We start from the raw sequence: 21,747 nt of genomic DNA, 5'->3' as shown, positions 1-21,747 counted from the left end.
GATAGCTGAGTGCTGAGTGAATGAGGGGAATAGAGTGTGGGAGAGAACAGGACTCCTCTGAAATGGAATCACAATGTCACTGAATGAAGATGGGGCTGGAGGGCGTGGCTTTCAGAGGTGAGTGGATGGAGGGCGTGGCTTTCAGGGGCAGTGGATGGAAATACCAAGTAATGGTTGTTCTCTGTGCTAGGTTTCCTTGGGCTTTCAATATGAGGCCTATATTGGACAGCTTTAGAGCTTCCTTCCCAAAGCTAAATTTATATATATAACAACAAACTAAATTTCTTAAGAAAAATAATTGAGGTTTAGACAATTGTTTTTCCTGGAGGAAAATTGCACATTTACCCAGAAGCCCCTATGACCCAAAGCTTCTACCAACCCCACATAGATCTGCTAGGGACAGCCCTTGGAAAGCGTTTCTGGGTCATTTTCTTTTGTTTTGTTGTTTTCTTTCCCTCCCTCCCTCCCTCCCTCCCTCCCTCCTTCCCTCCCTCCCTCCCTCCCTCCCTCCCTATCTCCCTCCCTCCCTATCTCCCTATCTCCCTCCCTCCCTATCTCCTTCCCTCCCTTCCTAAGAAGTGTTTTATTTTGTAACCCATGCCTCCCAGGCCCAGTATTGGTGATCCTCCTGCCTCAGCCTCTTGAGTGCTAAGATGTTAGTCTGGGTAAAATAAGAATTTGGGGGAAAAAGGCAGAAAAAGCTTTATGTGTTCAACGGGTTTTCTCTCCATAAAACATGTAGAAACCAAGTTTTGGGTTTGTTTTTTGCAGCTCCCCTAATGTGTGGTTTCTTTTAAATAAACATCTACATTTAGTAGAAACCCCAAAATGAAGAGTCAGCCACAAAATCATCTCTAAGCCCCTGGTCTACGGCTTGGTGATAGTTTTGCAGATTGGGACCTAGGGAGTTGGCAGAAATCCTAATCCTAAAAGCTAACTTTTGAGTGTGGGCAGAGAGCACGTTTTCTTTCTGAGATTCTCCACCCTGTGAGCAGTGTAGCCTGCTCAGGATCAGTGTGCTCTTTACTCTCCGCCGTGAAAAAGCTCATGGCTGCAAAGAGACTGGAGTCTACTTACAGGGAGGACAGCAAGCGGAACAGCACCGATCCTTATAAAAAACAAACAAACCAAGAGAGTTATGTTTTAAACATTATTATTAAAAGCTTTGCAAATAAATACATAATATCACACACACAATTTAATCAGACCAAACATCTATACAACCTAATGAACTTATATATCAGACGTTATGAACCTTTGTAAGCTGAGATACTTTGATACATTTCCTCATGTTTTGGTGACCCCCAGCCATAAAGTTATTTTTTGTTGCTGCTTCATAACTGTAATGTTGCTTTTGTTATAAATTGTAATGTAAATGCCTGATATGCAGGATACCTGAAAGGGTCGTTTGAGCTCAAAAGGGATGGAGACCCACAGATTGGGAACCACTGTTATATTGTTAGGATTAAGTTTGAATGAGGATATAAAAAATTGGATCTGATTCTGCCATGAATTATTTTTCGTTTCAGTGATGGATCAGTGAGTAAAATATAAACAATACTGAAAGTATAAAATTTAACGGGAAGGGTCACAGCACCCGTGTGAATGTCAATTTTAAGTGAACAGCACAAATCTAAGGACGACTGAAAGTGACAGAGAAGAAGCAGGGAGGTCTGGGATATGATGACACAGGCGTGGTACGAAATTCCAGAGCTAGCCCCTCACAGACACTGCAGAGTGTGAATTCCAGAGCTAGCATTCTATAGACCCCTGCCTGGGGCATTTGAGATGCTCAGGGGAGATGTGCTCCAGGGGTGAGTCTACAGGACTGAAGGGTAGGGACCCAGAAGATGTATTTGGCGGATAATGATTGCTGTGAGAGTGATCAAGGTCTGCAATAATAGCAAATGCAGGAGTAGATAATGGCTGACCTGAAGCCATTTAAGTTGACACCTCCCCTGGCTCACACAGAGTCACTGCAATAGGAATGGTATGACAAATCCCGTGACCCTGGCCACTTCTTGGAGGGGCACATAGTCTGTACCTAGAGTAGACTTCTAAGTTCAGGGTCAAGTTCAGAAGTCTGGTCCCAGCTTTAAACTGGTTAAAACTAATCTTTCATATCAAGCAAGTCCTATGAGCAACTCCTGAGCCCCAGTGTTAACTGAGGAGCTGTGGATACCGTAGATCAAAACCACAGCACTGCACGTGGCAAGGTTCACAAAGCATGGCCGTCCACAGAAACACTGCCCAGGAGCCTGCTAGGAAGGCAAGTACACCCCCCAACACACACACACACACACACACACACTGTACACGGGGTTGGCCCACAGTCTACCTCAGCAAGGCAGGTGGAGCATATGGCCGAGAATACACTGCTGCACAGCTGGAGAACACCTTCCTCAGGATGTTCCTCATGGCTCTTCCAACCGTTGCTATTAGCAGCATCATTTCTTGCGCTGTCCTCGCTTGTCCTCTGTGCTTGGCTGCCAGCTTCCTGGGCAGCTCCTGGAAGAGCAGGCTATTTATATTTCACATGCGACTTCAAGTGTCTGTGAGACTGGGGCTGATTATTCAAAGAATGTAGCTGCTCTCCATCTGCACACTCTGGTCCTTTGTGCTCTCCATCCACACGTCAGCTCCAAGAAACAAAACTGAGTGACAGCCTTGGTTTATGAGGCACTGCCTTCAGGGTAAAGGTATGATTTTCATGTGCTTCTTAGAGGTGTGTAGGAATGTAAGCATTAAGCAACACTTGTTATAATTCTTTCTTAGTGGTAAAAAGCCAAGCTTTGTCTGTTCCCTTGCCTCTCCTCCTCCCTCCCTCCCTCCTTCTTCCTTCCTTCCTTCCTTCCTTCCTTCCTTCCTTCCTTCCTTCCTTCCTTCCTTCCCTTCCTATGTATCTCTGAATAATCCTCTCCCCAGATCCCCCAACACCAAGAGCCATGTAAACACACACACACACACACACACACACACACACACACACAAACACACATAGTTTTGCTTCTTAGTGACTACAGATCCAAGTACCAAGCTGCAAGCAGGAGCTAACATTAAAATAGGGGGTCTTTTTTTTGGAAGTCAAAGTGTCTCTTATACCTGGAGTCCATTAATCTAAGGTCTATCTGTTCTGATGGTTCCTGTTGGCCTCCATCATGATGAGGCCCAGGAGGCATTTGGCATCAGACAGAGTATGCAGGGAAAACCTAATAATCAGCTAGAAGTGAGACTGGGGTGGCAGCCCTAAATTGTGGCTTTCCCAACACCTGTGGTGTAAAGATGATGAGGGATTAGCAGCTAGCTCAAAATCCCCTAAGTTTCACTTCCGTTCTCCATTCTCTGAGTAGGTGGGGTGCCAGCTGGCTCTGGAGAGAGCTGCTTTCTGGTCATGCACTGCCCCTGCCCCTTACACTCTGGTTTCATCCTCTTCTTTTTCTGCAGACTCCCCCCACCCTTCATTTCATGTGTCTATGTGTGCACTGTGTGTGCATGCATGTGGAGGCCCACGGTCCAGAGTCTTCCTGTACCACTTTGCTCCCTCATTCTTTCAGGGAGGGTCTCTCAGCAAGATCCAGAGCATTCTGGTAGAGCTAGCCTTACCAGTCAGCTTGCTCTGGTTGTTCCTCTGCCTTTGAATTCCCAGGGAGCTGGAATCATAGGTGAGCACCCCGCATTACATGGTGTCTGAACTCTGGTCCTCTGAGCCATCGTCCTGCACACTGACGTTTCCTGCTTCTCGTTGAGTTTGGCGTTGGCATTAAACCTGGCCAGTCTCATTGCTTCAGAGCATCTTGTCATTCTAAACACAACCCACCAGCTGCTCCTGGTGTCAGAGATCTCAGAAGATCTTGAAAGAAAGTTGAGGAAAAGCTGGAAAGGCATGTGTGTTTTTTGGGCAGGTTCTTAGTGACCATGGGAGCTCACAGGTAATGGGAAAGGGGAAGCTCGGGCACAGTTATAGTCATTATTTCCCTAGCTGTCTCGGGAAACTGCCTTTATATGTGATATTTCATTTAACACTCATAACAAGCCAAAGAGCTAGGTTTTCTAATTCCTTATGGTAGGTGAGCAACTGGAAATTAGGGGAGTTAAGTGGCTTGCCCAGCACCCCAGGGCTAGAGGGTGACTGAACTCGGAACGCCAGGTACCACTTCTCTCCAGATTAGACCATGCTTTACTTCTTCCAGTGAGACAGAACACTGAGATGGAAAGGAGTCAAAAGGTCTCAAACACCCTCTCCCCTGTCAGAAGATGAAATGACAGCAGATTCAGTTTTAGACTGAGTTGGCGTTTGTTCCTGATGCAGGAACCCGGGCAGCCTTCACTCTGGAGAGCAGAAAGCTCCCAGCAGACAAGAGTGGAGCACTGACTTTATAGAGTGGAGATGGAGAAACAGAATAACATGGGGAAGAAAAAAAGAAACCCATTAGTATTAGGTGACTTTGGGTTACTTTTCTGTAAGGGTTACAGCTACAGGGATGTCCTTATGCTGACTCAGACAGACTAGAATGTATTGCTCATTAAAGAGGGGTAAGAGTGGACGATCACTGTCCCCAAAAGCTCCAGTGATGGGATCTTTAGCACATGCAACTCCAGTTTGGTCGGACTGGCCAGCTGAGCCAATAGGAACTCAAAATAAAACAATGACCTTCATAAATTTTAAAGTTCAAGTCCACACAGCACAGAACATCCCCTTATCGCTTTTCTTGGTCCGTGTGGAATGCTGTATCAAAGTCATAACGTCCTGGGAGGTTTAAATGACAGATATGTTGTATTTCAGGTCTAGAGGCGTGGAAGTTCAAGATCACAGTGCCAACAGGTCCCATCTGAGGTACAGAAGGCCAGAACACAGAGAGGACAACCTTTTGTGTCTCTTTGATAAGGACCCTAATCTCACCACAGACTACCGTCATGGCCTAACCACTTCCCAAAGCTCTAATTGCCCCAAACAGGAGAAGCGGCTTCAGCACTTGAAGACAGGCACAAACTTTCTGTTCTTAGTATCATCCTGAGTCCGACCCTTGCTAAAGGCCGAGACTCTTCTAAATGTCCAAAAGACTAAAAACCAGCGGGATTGTGAAGATGTGTTGGTAGGAAGGGGTAGGGTAATTTGCACGAAGAACAGAGTCCCTGAGAGCAAAGTCCTCTAGGGGTCGTCTATCAATTACTTTCATTATTTGCTTCAGAATAGCAGTGGTTTGCTAAACTCAATCCAGTTTGGGGTGTAGAGGAGAGCCCCTTCTAATCTACAGAGTCATAGATACAGCAAAGCTCAGCGGGAAAATTTCTAAACCAAAGTGTGGGTTCTGTCTGACGAGGTCTTTCAGGCCCTGAGCCTCATTTCTTTCCTCTCACAAAACCAAGAATTGAATTTAGGAATGTCTAACTCTCAGAGCCAGAATAACTTGATCAAAGCACTTTAGAAGGATGTAGATGTTTGAATGAGACTAGCTTGGGTCCTTCCAACTCATCTTTGTCCTGGTCTATATTAGGTAGGCTAAGGCACAGCCACTAAGTCAACTTAGGCATTGGGTCAGAAACATGCTCTTTTCATTTGGAAAATGTGCATTGAACCCATCCAGAGGTGAGAATGGATGGGACGACTTGAAAACGTGCCTTAGGATGCTGAGTGGTGTCCTCTTGTCTAGTGACTTGGGATTCATCTGTATCTCTTGAGCTTAGGAGGAGTGGGTGAAGTCCCAGTGTCCTTATCTACCTTGTACTGTGCAGTGGGCAATTATATCCTCATTCCATGGCCAGGAGGCCAGGTGGGACTGGTCATGTGGGTTAAAGGCATAGATAGCAATTAACCCATGGTGCTGATCTGAGGAGCAGTGAAGTTAGACTCCTACCTGCATTTTGGGATGGAGGAAAAGTACCGGTACATAACCTGGGTGGGATTCCAGCAGCCAGGACATCAGCCACGTACACTAGAACCTGCAGAACAGGAATTCTCCAAAGATCATTACACCAGCCACTGCTGCATGCTCCCAAAGTATGCTCCTGCGGGTCATATTTTATCTTGCAGAGGCCTGGGGTCACATGAGGCATTGTGACCAAAGACCCTGGAAAAGACTTTGTTCCAAATCTTTGGGATGTTCCTCATTTTGGCACAGAAAAGTCTACTTCATGTAGATTCCAGTGAGAATGTTTTCTTTATTCATGCCAGAGGGGGAATGTGCTGCCTTTGAGAGAAGGAGTTCTCAGACGACAGTTTGAGAGGCCCAGCTACCCTATTTGAGAATTCCAAGGCTCAGGATTTTCTCACATTACTCTTTAAAGGCTTAATGTTGTAGATTATGGCTCTGTAATCAAGTCTTCCTAAGTAAGCTTAAAAGGAGCCCTGTCGAGTGAATTGGTGTACGATGCTCTGACCATGAACATAAGCCAATTACAGGGCTCAGTCTACAGCTTGCAGTTGCATTATCCTTTCTTCCTCATGACAGCACAGTGGGACATGCCTTAAGACACATTCAATGGGGGAGATTTTAAATAGTCATTACTTCTCAAGTCATGAATTTATTAAGGACAGGTTACGACTCAACCTGAGTAGCTCTGTCACCTGTTCTAAGATATGAGTGCCTATGAGCCGAATAGTAGTTCAACTGAATAAACGAACGACATGCATCTCATGGGCTGCTTTCTGTCTCCTTAGCTTGACAAGGAGCTGATAGTGTGTGCTCGTTGCCAGTATGAGGACAAACAGCTATAAAGGTCACATGACTAAGGTCATTTTGCCATCAAGTAGCATAACAGGGGCTGGAGCGAGGTCCCTTGCTCTCTGAGTTTCTGGGCCACAGCATTCCACCTGCTGGAGGTGATTGCTTACTAGCATGGCTCCACCATTAGGGCTGTGTGTTTTCATGTTTATTATCTTATAACACCCTGGTGACCTTGGCACGTTTTCTAGATGGTATAAAGCTGAAGTTCACATCTATTATGCAAGCTGTCTAAGGTCACGCAGAAGGAAGTGTCTGTACGCTCCTTGACAGGCTGATTCACTGATAGGGCTGGGGAAAGAAGATGTCTGGCTCACTTTAGATGGAATCTATGTTCTTTTGATAGTTGATGCTGTAAAGAGCATCAGTTGATACAGCCTGACATGTAGGAGGGAGGGATGTAGAAAAAGGACAAGTCATACATAACCTGTTCCCAGTGAGATCTCTGAGCAAATTACATGCCCAGAGGACAATGGATGGCAACCAAACACTTAGAACCAGTTTTCTCAGTCTACTATAGGATGCTGCAACAAGACACCTTAAATGGGATTGTTAACAGAAATGTATTGTGCATAGTTTTTGAAACAAGGAAGTCCAAGATCAAAGTAGCAGTATTTAATGTCTAATGTGGATGCATTCTGATTCATACACAGCACCTATTTACCATGTCCTCCAATGGTGAAAGGAGGCCTCTGAGACCTCTGAGGAGGTCTCTTTTATAAAGGACACTATTGGCACTCATGATGGTACCACTGCCATGACTTCATCATCTCCCGGAAGACCCACTACCTAATACCATCTCATTGGTGCTAGGTTTTTAACATGAACTTCGAAGAGGCGCAAATAGGCTATAACAGTACCCAAAATACCCAACATAGAATAATGATTGACCCAAGCTAGGGAGATTCCCTTTTTCTTAGGCAGTAGTCAGGAGGGAGCTGGTCAGTTGTACGGGACATATGGTCAGCCAAGAGCAAGAAGGGCTGACCTCCAGTACAGAGAGTATAGTCATTGGCTCCTGATATTTCTATTCTTATGAAAGGCAATCAAATCTAAAGACAGTAGAACACATTTCTACAGTTTATAATTGGATGTGTTAAGAGAGGCATTTGAGTTCAAGTTCTATTAAGCAGTTCATATATTGGTCTGAGTATTTAACATGTTTGTACATATTGGCATGTTTCCTCACTTAACCTTGTTCCAGCCTTCCCTTGTTATGGTAATGATCATGTGGCCTGAAATGACAGAGATATCCGTCTGATTTCCTTCAGGCTTGGCTTAGAACGAGGGACAACAGCTAAAGAAGCCCTAGACATCATTGTTTCTTTATTGGATGAGCACGGACAAGGTGGAAATTATTATGAAGATGCCCACTCCTGCCATAGCTTCCAAAGTGCATATCTGCTGGTGGACCGAGATGAAGCCTGGGTGCTGGAGACTGTAGGGAAGTATTGGGCTGCTGAGAGAATCACAGGTAAGGGGGTACAGGATAAAGACTTTTGATGATAGGACACCCTGAAGTTATGCTGGTCAGACATGCTGGGCTGGCCCAGAAGAGCTGTGGTGCTGTGGTCCATCCTCTATGCATCCCGCTTCAGGCTTAAGCATGCCTTTCACTTCCAAGTACCTGCTTGCAGAGGTGTATCCGGAGTCTCCTGAAGGGATATCAAGCCTCAGAAAGTGCCCATCTAATTCTTTACATTTCCTGTTTGCTTTTTTGACATATCTAGTTTCGACTATAAACCATGACTATGGGTTAGGCAAGGGAATGAGGAGTCTTGGATCATAATAACCAATCCCTTGTCACTCCTGGCTCCACAGCTGTTTAAGCTTAGACTCATCCTCTAAAGTAGAAACTTGGGTCTGTGAACACTACCGAGTGCTACTGGGTGCCAACCAGGTCACACATCTGAGACTCCATCCCTAGGAGGGCATCATAGACTTGGCCATCTACATGAGAAGTGCCCCTCTGGTTCATGCTGCTTCTTGTTTCTGGTTCAGTGCTGAGACAGTGTACCACCACTGCAGGGCTCTCCCTCAGATTCCCAATCGGATAGAGTACTAGAATTGGCTAACGGGCTCCTGAACGTCCTACATACCTCCAAAGAAAACTGGTCATTGGTGGTCCCTTTGCACTCCTTGCGACAAGATGATAAATACACACTGTGTGCATCAACATTCTCCCTTCCCAAATTCGAGGTATCTCCGGCTAGTAGGGCAACTCTTGTCCTTTTCTTGAGCCTCTACACCACTGCATACTTTTGTTCAGCTGAGTTTATTATGAAGTCTTTACCAGTTAATTATGGAAGATATTAGGTATGCAATCTGTTTGCTACTCCAGTTTTTAGATAATCAGAACGAAATCAGACCTTAGCCAGATCTTGGCAGTCACTGGGAGTCAAACCTGGTTTTGTGCACGGGTTCCAGTGACGGAGGCTCCCCCACAATTAGCAAATGTTCTGTGCACAAAGTTATCCTGCTGAGAACAAGAGGGTAGACCAGTTCTCTGTGTGCGTGGAGACTGTGTCTTCTCATTCTCACAGGATGTGGAACAGGCTAGCAAAGCCATCAGCGAGTTTTCCTACCTCCATGGCGTGCCCAGCATATTTCTCAGGACCTGTGCACGATTCCTGGGGTCTTAGAGCGTTTGCAGAACAAAAGGTTTCCCCTCCCACCCCCAGACCTCCAGCTCCCCTTCCCCTATAGGAACTTAAAACTCCTTTACACAAACCTCCCTGAGATAAAGCAATGCTATCAAATGGCTCTCCCGGGAAAGCGGATGGGCTGTGCTTCAAAGCCATCCAGTTGCTTTTAAGTAGAATCTAAGACTTTTTGATCTGTAGCTACATTCAGAAGCACGGCTTTCTTCAAAGCCTCGCTTATAAAGGTCCATCTCTACAAAATGAGTGTTGTTTTTCACTAAACATTTTTTTTTTTCGAACAGCCATTTTTTTCCCTCTCATCAGTTTCATGTTCTCTGACTCCAGCAGCAATAGACTGATGGCGGTAGGAGTTATTGAACTCTGTCCTCTCGGTTCTGATTCTTTAAAAAACAAACAAACAAACAAACAAACAAACAACAACAACAAACCAAAACCCCCAAACAAGTGTGTACTATAAACTAGCCTCTAGGAAAATAACCTCAGTGGAGTTCTCAAGACCCTTTCTTTCTTTGAATCGCTCAGCATGAATGGTCTCAATATCACTGTTTTTTGTTTGTTTGTTTGTTTTTCTTTTTTTTTTTTTTTTTTTTTTTTTGGATCATAACTGTTTTCTGTTGCTTAATTAGAATTTTACACTAGTGATACCCTTTAGGAAAAAAGGAGCCTGTCAGTCAAGAGTGAATAGTTTGGAGGTATAAATCATCAAAACAAGGAATCCTGGGAAAAGGGTCCAGCTGACTTGACTTCAAGGCACCCGGATTCAGGCTGTAAGGGTTCTACTGTGGTGGGATTCAGGCAGAGAGAGCTCTAAGGTAGCCTTTTCTTTCTCACTTCATTCTCCGGGAATTTGGAAGCTCGGCACACTCTCTGGGAGCAGCCTCTGTGATTTAGCAATGGTGACCCAGCCTCCGCAGTCTAGACAGCACCTTGAAGCTTAGCGACCAAGTCGCCCTTCACCTGTCTGAGGGTATGGGGGTGGGGGTGGCAGAAGTGTTCTTCCGGTAGGAGCGTGTTCCTGGGGAGAAGGAGCCTGTGAAGGTTGTGGCGTAGCCCCGTAGAGGAGCCAGACATATATCCCGAGTTTCCTGAGAAGTCCTTCCAAAGACCTGTTCAGTTTCCCTGTCGCCATGTATGCTTGAGGCTTATTCAGTCACAACGAAAGGCCTTGAGTGTTTGTGAACTTAAGATCAGTGAACGTGACGTCCATCTAAGCTGTAACAATGTCCGATGGAGACAAACTGAACCTTTTGGGATGTCTCCTGGAGGGAGGATCAAGGATTTTGTGCTTCTCTCTTCAGAAATGGCACTGATTCCTTCCTGGAGTCTCGGCTCCCTTTCACTAACCACACATCGAACTCTTTGCAGAGGGAGTGAGGTGCATTTGCAACCATCTTTCCCTCGCGACTAAGCTGGATGAAGAGCACCCAGAACTCAGGACTTATGCTCAGAGTCAAGGCTGGTGGACGGGAGACGACGAATTCAACTTTGCCCAGGTTTTTTCTCCAGCCGATGACCGTTTGGACTGCTGTGCAGGCCAAGACAGCTTAGAAAAGCAAGAAGGTAAGTTACCCTGCTCCAAACTTTGGAGGGTGGACAAAGAGGAGGGGTAGAGAATAAGCCTAGTATGGTAAACACAAAGTTGTACCTCACATCCCTGGTGAGTTTACATGCAGCTTCTACAACTTATAGGAACCTGTATGGGTTTCTTGTTTCTACTGATGCTGAACACTGCTGTTATCATGTGAACATTTGTGATACTTACTGGGGTCCTCCCTAGAACTCCAGAAACTTAGAAGAGCCCCTCTCCTCCTACTGTGCCTGCAGGATAAGCCTTCTACTCATTTGAGATCCTCTCATTGTGCCTGAGCATAACTTTCTTCCATGAACTTCTGCACTGCACTGTTGAACTGAGTCCTCTCTATCACCTGTTTGTGGCATACAGCAATGCCACACATTGCTAAATTCTAATTAAGAATCCATATTTAGATAAGTGTACTAAACAAATTGCTCCTTGTTTATATGTATGAATAGATTACCCCCCCTCCCCAGTCCAATAATGGTCACATTTCCTATTTGCTAGTTCTACATAAATATCTGTCAATCAAACTTGATCATTTAGAACTAATGGCTGCAACTCTAGCAGTGGTTTCTTTTGTAAATAAAGTTTTGTTGGAAAATAGTCATACCATGCTAGTCAGTTTTCTTATCACTGTAATAAAATTCCTAAGATAAAAATACTTACCAGGAGGAAACATTTACTTTGAGTTACAGATTCAGAAATTTTTGAATCAGTTGCTCTGTTGCTTTTGGGTCTGAAATGGGGACAGGTATCACGGTAGCTGAAGCACGTTGAGGAAGCCTCTTACCTCATGGTGGCCAGGAAGCAGTGGGGATGAGGCAGAGTACCAATATCTCCTCAGGGTCACATTGCCCAGTGAGCCCATCTTCCTTATATTATTAGGCCCTCCACAATAGTAACATAGCCTGAGGACCAAACCTTCAACGAGGCATTTGGAGGACATGCCAGGTTCAAACCAATGCACGAATCCATTTCATTGTGAACTGCCGATAGCCACCTTTGGTCTACAGTGATGAAGCCGAGAAGTTGCTGTGGGGAGAGTGTCCCCTGCTTCAGCCTCCCAAATGAAGGAATTATAGGCATGAACAATGACATTCAGCTGCAAGACTGTTTAATAGAACATAACCAGAGGAGAACCTGTCGGAATGGGGTTGTGTCAAGGACATAATCCATTCCTGTGAATTTAGAATGAGGAGTCCTGAAGACTGAGTACTCTAGGTGCTGCCACCTGTGGTTCACACTGCAGAGTGGTCCTTCTTCAGTCAGTGTACCTACCTCGAATGGCAAGCAGGTATGAGGGTGAGAATGTAGAGGGCCACGTTCAGGCTTCACAGTTTCATGTTTGTGTCTATTCAGTTATTGCATGAGTTGAGGTAGAGGTAAAGTTGTAACAAAGAGATCTGAATGAACATGGCTTAAGGAAACGGAAGCCATTGCTTTCCCATATCAGCATCTATGTGGCAAGAGACAGTTCAGGGCTGGGGACTTTCTGCTCAACATTGGGCTGCAGCTTGGGAACAACTTGTTGGCCTCTCTCAGCCAGCAGGAAGGCAGAAGGAAAAAATGAAGGACAGAACACGGACATGCCCAGAGATGTGCACACACCATTTCTGCTCATCTCTCATTGGCCAGAGTTTATCACGTGGCCGGCCAAACCTAATTGCCAGAGCAACTGGGAATTACATTCAGTAGTTGATAAGTTATGTTTGCAGGTATGACTTCAGGATACTTATTGGTAAAAAGTGACGAGAAGTGAATCAGTTATGGTTGGCAGTCTTGACAGTTATATATGATCATATCCTCTCTCTCTCTCCCTCCCTCTCTCTCTCTCTCTCTCTCTCTCTCTCTCTCTCTCTCTCTCTCTCTCTCTCTCAGAAAGCATCACTGTGCAGACGATGATTAACATCTTACGAGACAAAGCCAGTGGTGTTTGCATAGATTCTGAGTCTTTCCTCACCACAGCCAGTATAGTGTCTGTCTTGCCTCAGAACAGAAGTTCACCGTGTATCCACTACTTCACCGGGACCCCAGATCCTTCCAGGTATGTCTAAAACATGTCATATGGGCAGTAAGTACACGCCTCCGACCATGCCCTTCCCTTGGATACTTAACTGACATTTCTCAGTTCTTAGCCTGGGATGCTTGGCTGAAACCGCATAATGTTCATTCCAGTAATGGAACCCAATTATTGTTTATGAGTATAGATCATGGGCCAAGCATTGGGTTATAGGTGAAGATGCAAAGATGCATAAAACACAGTTACAAGCCAGGCATGGTGGTGCACACCTTTAATCCCAGCACTCGGGAGGCAGAGGCAGGTGGATCTCTGAGTATGAGGCCAGCCTGGTCTACAGAATGAGTTCCAGGACAGCCAGGGCTACACAGAGAAACCCTGTCTCGAAGAAACAAAAACAAAAACAAAAAAACCAACCAACCAAACAAAAAAACCCCACAGTTACAGGGATGCCAAAGGTTTACAAAAAGTCAGTTCTTGTGAATTACTGGACAAAATGGTCCAGGGAGAATACAGATGGAAGCACCTGCCACTTTTTTTGACATTGTGTTTGGGGAGCTGCTTTTTGCCCACTTCAGCAGGAGGCAGTCCTGCACAGTACTGTGGGCACATCCTCCAAGAAGGACAGTCAGGTTTGGAGTCCTCTCTCTATCACCTAGCAGTTGTGTAAGTACTGACTTTTGTAGTTACAACGGGATAACCCTGCTCCTGCCTTTGTGTTGTTGAGAAGACGAAAGGAGACAAACTAATAATTCACAATAGGCTTAGCAATTATTTATAAAGAGCATCTTTTTGTGCCAGGCAGACAGCAGCCCTTCTCCCTGGCAGCATCCAGGCATGCAGTCATGGGTCATGTCCCTTAGAACTAACCAGCCAGAGGTTTCTAAACCTGCGCAATGAGGACAGTCTGAAAAATACAGCTGCCTTGACCCAAACCTACCCTCAACTAAATGTGAGAGGTGAGCCCCGGAACCTGTCATCCCGGGAAAACTTTCAGGCGAAAGTTTTCTCCAGTGTTTTCAGGTTAGTGGAATCCGTGAGCGCTGTTTGAATGGCCGTTGTTAAGCTGTTAGATTTGCTCCCGAAGAACCCACTGTTATTAATTTCCTGGCCTTTTGTGGCCAAAACATTTTCCTCCTACCGTGCCTTCCTCCTTTCCTAGAGACTGTTTCAGATGGCTGAAGCACCTCTTTGACCACTTAGCTTTATTTTTTAAACTATTATTGACACCAGTAGATACTTCTGACAATGCACTGTATAAGTAGTTCTTTTTACAGCCCACTGACAAATTGCCAGGCACTTACTACATATGAAATATCATGCTTGTTGCATAATTAGGGACAGCGTGTGTATATGGAAAAGGGTGGTAAAGATGAGGCGCTGAGGGCCAGAACCTCACAGGGGAAGAAGGCCTTTCCTTTCCTCCCCTCTCCTCCTCTTCCCTTATCCTCCCTTCTCTCTCTTCCCTCCTTTTCTTCCTTCCCTCCTTCCCTTTCCCTTCCCTACCTTCCTCTCCCTCCTCCTCTTGCCTCATCCCTTCCATTCTCACCTCTTTCCTAGCCCTCCTCTTCCCTTACCTGTCCATCAGTCTCTCACATCATGGGCCTGAAGCACTGGAACTGGCTGGGTGTGCAGCTTCCTGCATATGAGGCTGGTGATCAGGCTTCTGTCCGTCCCTCCCTGACTTCCTACTCACCACGCCCAGCTGACCTCATGGTCCTGCTGCTGGTCCTCCCTGGTGTCTTTCACGCTGCAGTATTCCTGGCACCCTCTCTGGATGATCCTCCCCCACTCCATCTGCTCAGTCTTGATTTTTATCTCCACCTTCCTCCGTGTCTTGGCCTAGCAGATCCCATTTTTCACACCTCTTTGCATCTAGCCCCCTCCTCTAGGCTAAGACTTGCCTCCCAGGGGTTCCGTGGGCCTACAGGAGCTGTGAGAGTTCTGTTTCAGTCTGGAGTGTTCTGCCAAGGTGGACAGACATTACTCCTTAAGGAAACCAGAGTTTTTCAACTAGTGGGTCTGACCAGGCCACGCTCCATTGCCCTGTCCAGAGGTCCTACCCTAACTTTGCTTAGGATATGAGACTTATCCTCACCAGAACACTCAGAGAAAAGAATACAATTGCCCAGGTTGAAGCAGGCCACTTAATCCAATAATAGAAATGAATTGTGAAATTGCCTTCTGGTACTAAATGGAAACTTGAAAGTAGTTTTAAAAGAAAATTATTCATGGTTAAATTAATTGGAAAGACCTTGTAGAAGATTACAGTCCTTTGAGAAGACAGTTCAGTTTTGTCTTGCGTGGTGAAATGGGCCATGTCGCTCCTCAGAACTGCAGTTAGCTCTCATTCTGCGCCTCTCTGTAATTGGGCATGCTGAACATCCTGTCTTTTGTCAGCAGGCAGTGTAATTACCTGCCCCTGGGTTTTTTCAGGTAATAAATTAGGGTGATCTCAGCTGACTTACGGTACTATTGAAAGGTAGAGCTGTCTCAAGATGCTGTTTTCTGAGCAGGAGACTCTGATTATGATATACAAATTGCTTCACCTAGTCCATATCATGATCAATGGACAGGCTCTGCATTCCTGGGTACTTCCCTAGCATGTCCCAAACATTAATTTATAGATCTTGGAAAGCTGCTTTCACATCTATCTCTTCCCTCCATCCCTCCATCCCTTCATTCCCCCGTCCCTCCATCCCTCTACCTCTCCATTCCTTCATCCCTTCATCCCTCCATCCCTTCATCCCTCCATCTCTCCATTCCTTCATCCCTCCATCTCTCCATTACTCCATCCTTGCATGCCTCCATCCCTTCATTCCTTCATCCCTCCATCCTCTGTGCCCCCTCCTCTCTAGTACCAGGCACCATGGAAATTTGAGAGTGAAAGAAAATGCATTTGAGTGCTTGAGGGAAAGAAGACAAAGGCCTTTTAATTATGTTTACTGAGGAGACAAATTCTACCATGTTACTCCTCTGTCGAGTTAGCAGGCACCTCTCTTCTGACAGAGTGGGGCTGGTTGGCTTTGGGGAATGGGCTCTGACCTGCAGGAGCCATTTCCTGAGAAAGTACTACTTGTTGATGCTCCACGGATGTGACGGGTTTGGAGGGAAAGAATATTTAGAGAGGATCCCTGGTTCTTTCAGACTGTCAAGGAAAGAGTTTTAGAGTGTGGCTGCCAGAGTACTTGTGTTCATCTCTGCCAGCCCATGTGCTGTGATGTCTTTGGGGGTTCTAAACTGGCTAAAGAGAGAGTGTTCACACCACAGAAATGGGCAAGCATCACAACTCAGAGCTCATTTCTCAGATAGGAGATATAGTTGTTAGACCGGGACGGCACCAATAGGCCCTCGCATGTAAGCAAACCTGCACAGGCTCAAGTTATAATATGAGGAAGCCGACAGGGAAGAGAAGATAGAGCTGTGTTAACTGGAGAGATCACACTGAGATCACAGCGCCCCTCATGGATTGGCTCGGATTGTACCGTCTGGGTAACTGTCAGCTGCACAGGGTACCTGTTCGTTCCTTGAGGAAGTCAGTACAAGAGGCCTTTGGTGCACAGGGCACATCAGTGTAGATATACACGGGCTAGAGGACCAAATAGCACCTGTGCCCTGTTCAGTTTCATTCTCAGTCCCTCCTATGCCAGTCTCCTCCTCTTTCTCTCTTCTATTTCTGACCTTCCAAATGCCTCCAAGCCACTGGCTCTAGACCACTGTCTGCAGGGTTGCCCTGTGCTCCACAAGTGAAGCTCTCCTTCCCAGCGGTCCTATACAGTGCTCCTTCCTGGTGCTCCTCCAGTACAATGTCCCTTTCCAGCGCTCCTGTACAGTGCTCTTTCCCAGTGAGTCTGCAAAATATTCCTTTCCAATGCTCTTTCCCAGTGCTCCTGTACAGTGCTATTTCCCAGTGCTCCTGAAGAGTGCTCTTCTTTAGTGCTCCTATAGAGTGCTATTTCCCAGTGCTCTTATAGAGTGCTCTTTCCCAGTGCTCCTGTACAATGCTCTTTCTTTCTCAGTGCTCCTGTACAGTGCTCTTTCTTTCTCAGTGCTCTTGTACAGTGCTCTTCCCCAGTGCTCCTCTACAGTGCTCTTTTCCAGTGCTCCTGTAGAGTGCTCTTCCTCAGTGCTCCTGTAGAGTGTTCTTCCCCAGTGGTCCTGTAGAGTGCTCTTTTCCAGTGCTCCTGTACAATGCAAGCTCCTTCACTGAGCAGCTCTGCTCTCAGTTAAATGTAAGATTAGAGTGACATTGCCTTATGGCCACAGATGAGCCATTCAGAAAGATGCCTACATTTTTGGAGAAACTGGTTATTCTAGGCTAGCTCCCTGCTGACTCCCACCCTCAGGGTCATGGTTGAGAAGACTCACCTGAGCTACAGCCTTTGCATTGTTCCTTTCTGTGTCTCCTGTCCCTCAGGGATTTTAGTCACAAGAGCAACCCAGCATAGCTGCTTGGGGAGTATCTTATCTTCAGCAAGAACAGAAGAGTGTATGAGGTCAGACTGTTCTCTGTCCAGATACGTATAAAAGCACATGTGTATAAAAGCCAAGCAGAAGATCTAGAATGGGAAGTGGTGAGGGATGCCAATTGCACATTTATTTAGAAGATATGAATTTAGCCACTTAGTTAGAATCTAACTTAGGACAAAGCACTGGCCTCTGTGAGCCTCAGTCATCCCATGTATAAAATGGGACCATTCCTTCCTACCTGGAGCAGTACAGCCCTCAGGAACACTGGAACAACCTGGCCTGGACCAGTGGCTGGGAGGAATGGCCATGACTCGGAGAGGCAGTTTCAGCTTGACACCACCTAGATGTATGACCTTGGTCAAGTCATTTCTTGTCTGTGGACATTAATTAACACCCATATAGGCACACTGAAGAAGTTGCTGTCCGAGATTCAGCTGTGGAAAGATGCCTGGGTGTGCCCTTATCTATTTAGAATCATAGATGTGCTTTGTACTAAAGATTGGCAAAAACATTAGAATCTTTGCAAGCTGCTAAGTGCCCTACATTTCCTTTGTAGAACCTAGGCCAGGTGTACAGATGATCAGACATATTTGACAGATATTCCTTCAGTCATCATTTAAACAATCACTTAGTTTCAATTTATTATTAGCAACAATTCTTACAATTTATTTATTTTTTTTCTTCTTTTTTCTTTTTTTTTAATTTTTTATTAGGTATTTAGCTCATTTACATTTCCAATGCTATACCAAGAGTCCCCCATACCCACCCACCCCCACTCCCCTACCTACCCACTCCCCCTTTTTGGCCCTGGCGTTCCCCTGTACTGGGGCATATAAATTTTGCGTGTCCAATGGGCCTCTCTTTCCAGTGATGGCCGACTAGGCCATCTTTTGATACATATGCAGCTAGAGTCAAGAGCTCCGGGGTACTGGTTAGTTCATAATGTTGTTCCACCTATAGGGTTGCAGATCCCTTTAGCTCCTTGGGTACTTTCTCTAGCTCCTCCATTAGGAGCCCTAATTCTTACAATTTATAACTTACATAATTTACATACAGTCTCAAGTTTACCCTCAGCCACAAATTGATGTCTCATATTTTTTTAGCAGTTGAGGATGCTAACATTTTTTATTTTTATTTTTTACAGACCAAAAGTGGAATCTGGGAAGCTTTGGTTGTATCAAATATGATGAGTACTTGCTCAAATTTAGTGTTTAATTTTCAAATAGAAAGGTTAGTTGAGAAGGCTAAACAGATGCTGCTCTTTGCCTTAGAGAAGCTGCCTGGCACCTTACATCACCGTTAAGAAGTTCACATGCAGTGGTGGTGAGGGAGGCTGATACCATACTGAGCTGCTATATGCTACTCCAGCTCCCCCTGTATATAAGATACAGAAGATAAAGACTACGGGTGGCCTGAACTTACTGAAGTTGGAATCACAAGTCTGCAGGCCTTATAGACAGAGACATGGAAAGGCACCGAGATAGCAGAACAGGTTTAGGGACAGCAATCACTTCCATCCACTTGAGAAGCAGAGCAAAACCTCTGGCCTCACATCTGATGCGGAGAGGGTGCACACTGCCACTCCCAGCCTCTGTCCAGTTGCTTGCCCCTTCTATTCTCACTAGGTCTGGTCCTTGGCACAGTCCTCCTCAGCCATCAGTGTGTCAGGGCACAGTATGCAGGGCAAGACTCTCAGCAAAGAAATCTCTCCTCCCTTTTGAGTTTCTGGTTTACTGCGGAGGTAGCATGTCACAGATGAACTTCCCATGCCCTGGGGTCAGTGAGAATGGGGGGAGTCTTTCCAAGGAGCCTTCACTCAGCCCCTCAGCAGTTCCGTGAGACTGTAGCTCCCTGCTGCAAGGCCTCATCCATCCCTCAGGCTGTCTGTCACTGGCTCTGCTCGGTACTGTCCAGAGCGGGGGTGTTTGCACTGTGTGTGCAGAAGGGTCCCTGTGCCAGCCAGAGAGGACTGCTGTAGCACGTGCACTGGCTGCAGCCATCTAAGAGCCGCTTGCCCTGTGGAACAGGGCAGTGCTTACTGCGATGACAACTGTATGCAACCCGTGACAGTGATCTGATGCCTGTGGTGTTGTACACACCCTTCTTCCTCCATCTCCCTCTCTTCTCCCTTGTGAGGTAATCAAAGTCGGTCTAGCCAGCTTGCAGCTTTGCAGTAACTCCTCTTTCACACCCAACAGTCAGCAGTAGAGAAAAGCAAAGATCAATTTGCAAAAGGCTGCAGGAAGCAGAAGTGTGTTCCTTCTGTCCATGGGTAGGTAGCTCCCCTCTCTTCTGGAATTTCCTTTAGTAATGGCTGAGGAACAAGGAACAAGAGCCCTGCAGACAGTCTAGTCTAACAGGTGTTCTACTATCTGGCAGATAGGGATATACATACACATACACATACACATACATATACATATTCTATGCAAATATATGCATATATTTATATAGTCTATGCCCCACATGCATGCAGTGCCTAAAGAGGCCATTCTCCTGAACTTGTGAACTTCTGTGTGGGCACTGGGAATTGAATCCAGGTCCTCTGCAAGAGCACCAGTGCTTGTAACTGCTGAGCCATCTTTCCACTCCATTCGTTTCCTCATTTTAAATTAATTTGTTGAGAACTTCAGGTGGATACATCTGCATCATCTGAGAGGACAGGAGAGGCCCGGACACCTGTTCTTATTCAGCACCCCTGGCTCTCCTGGCTCCGGTGCCTTTGGCTCTCAGGTTAAACGAACCTGGGCCTTACGTTTTCATGTCCTGATCAGTATTTCTCCCTCTTGAGTTCTCTTTCCTTTCCTCCTGTGGCCTCAGAAAATGAATCTAGAGGTCATTTTTCAGCACGATGCCCATGCAGTGTCCCTCAATCTTAGATAGTATGAATGCCCTCAGGCCATGCTAAACGCAGACTCTGACTCAGCAGGACAGGGCCGAGCCCAGGGCTCTGAGAGATGTTGATGCTGCAAGTCCAGAGACAGAGGCCATGTCTTGGTAGCAAGGGTGACTGGTTTGAGGTCCTTTTCAAGTCATGGCGTCCACAACTCTTTGTGTGGCCCGTGGCAAGGGAGCTCTGACTGCACTATACCCATATATTCCAGAGCTAAGAAAGTCAAAGTTTCAGCTCACTTTTAACTCCTTCATGGCTTCTTGAAGTGGGCCCATTGAGAGGAGAAGAAAAAGGTGTAAACCACGCAGATCCATCAAAGACCCATAGAGTATACAGGGTCCATGTTCTCTTGTTATTATTATAAGTGGCTATATGGTGTCTGTCAGAATTGCCTCTCTGTCCAAGCAGTGTGTTCTTTGGATGTAGACAGCAGAGGGGAAAAATAAGGCTTTCTTCCAGCTGTTAGTCAGTTGTGAGTGCCTCTCACCCATTACAGCTCTTCATACTCCTGGCTGCTTTGCAGTGTGTACGTGTATATGTGTGACGTGTACCCAGAATGCACAAGTACATGTGAACGTACACCCGGACTCAGCATTTCCTCTGAGATATACACTCATTGTGCCAAGAGAATGGGAGTCAAACAGGGCAGGAGGCATCAGGCACCTGCTCTCGTCAGCACTAGCTCTCAGACAACCAGGCTTCTGTTTATTTGGTCATGTCCCCTCGGGGGCCTCTGAGCTTAGCTGATATTATTTTGAAGTGTCTATGAGATACTTCAAAGATTTTTTTTCAAGAAGGTAGACCCTTAAGATCAAAAGCAAAACCCACTGTCTTCCCAGGAGAGAAACGGGCAAGCCCTCTTTTCCACTCAAATACATGGCTTGTTTTGCCCTGTCCTGGAACCCTGCCTACCTACACCTCTTTGCCAATAAAAAGAGGCTTCTCCAATCACCTTCCTAGAGCAGCAGAAGTCTGTTTCAACAGCAGCCTTTATGGCCATTGGTGTTACTGAAATGGTAACTAAATGTGCAGTTGTGTGTCTCCTGGCCTGCACTTGGCTGCCTCACAGGGCTCCTCACTGGGTACCCCAGACACCCAGCTCAGTCTGCTGACTCAGCTCTCCTTTCACTCCAGGTCCATATTCAAGCCTTTCATCTTTGTTGATGATGTAAAACTTGTCCCCAAAGCACAGTCACCCTGTTTTGGTGACGATGACCCAGCCAAAAAGGAACCTCGGTTCCAGGAGAAGCCAGACCGCCGACATGAGCTGTACAAGGCACACGAGTGGGCACGTGCTGTCATCGAGAGTGACGAGGTGAGCCCGAAGGAGGTCGCGGGAGGATGGGGAAGGTCAGTGAGAAAGGAGACAGCGAGGTGGCGGGCACATGCACCTCTCTCCTCTCTAG

The 21,747-nt window shown here is 46.1% G+C and overlaps 1 protein-coding gene and 1 long non-coding RNA gene across 4 annotated transcripts in view; one reads left to right on the top strand and one right to left on the bottom strand.

The window, feature by feature from the left end:
• The window catches only part of Scrn1 (secernin 1), a 91,724-nt gene that overhangs the window by 32,813 nt on the left and 37,164 nt on the right, over window positions 1–21,747 (top strand). For all 3 annotated transcript variants that reach the window (XM_011241459.2, XM_006506572.2, NM_027268.2), the window contains exons 4-7: window positions 7,994–8,196; window positions 10,751–10,945; window positions 12,840–13,005; window positions 21,476–21,656. In XM_011241459.2, coding sequence (XP_011239761.1) covers window positions 7,994–8,196; window positions 10,751–10,945; window positions 12,840–13,005; window positions 21,476–21,656 — 745 coding nt within the window. The remainder of the gene's footprint in view (window positions 1–7,993; window positions 8,197–10,750; window positions 10,946–12,839; window positions 13,006–21,475; window positions 21,657–21,747) is intronic.
• On the bottom strand, window positions 645–21,293 carry Gm52863. The gene is made up of 3 exons (XR_003956308.1): window positions 14,556–21,293; window positions 2,339–2,508; window positions 645–1,108 (listed from the first exon to the last, which is right to left on the bottom strand). It is a non-coding gene; the product is annotated as a predicted gene, 52863 (long non-coding RNA).

This window comes from Mus musculus, chromosome 6, assembly GCF_000001635.26.
Source record: "Mus musculus strain C57BL/6J chromosome 6, GRCm38.p6 C57BL/6J".
Lineage (NCBI taxonomy): Eukaryota > Metazoa > Chordata > Mammalia > Rodentia > Muridae > Mus > Mus musculus.
The sequence above is the reverse complement of the archived record's forward strand: the minus strand, read 5'-3'. Positions and strand labels throughout refer to the sequence as shown.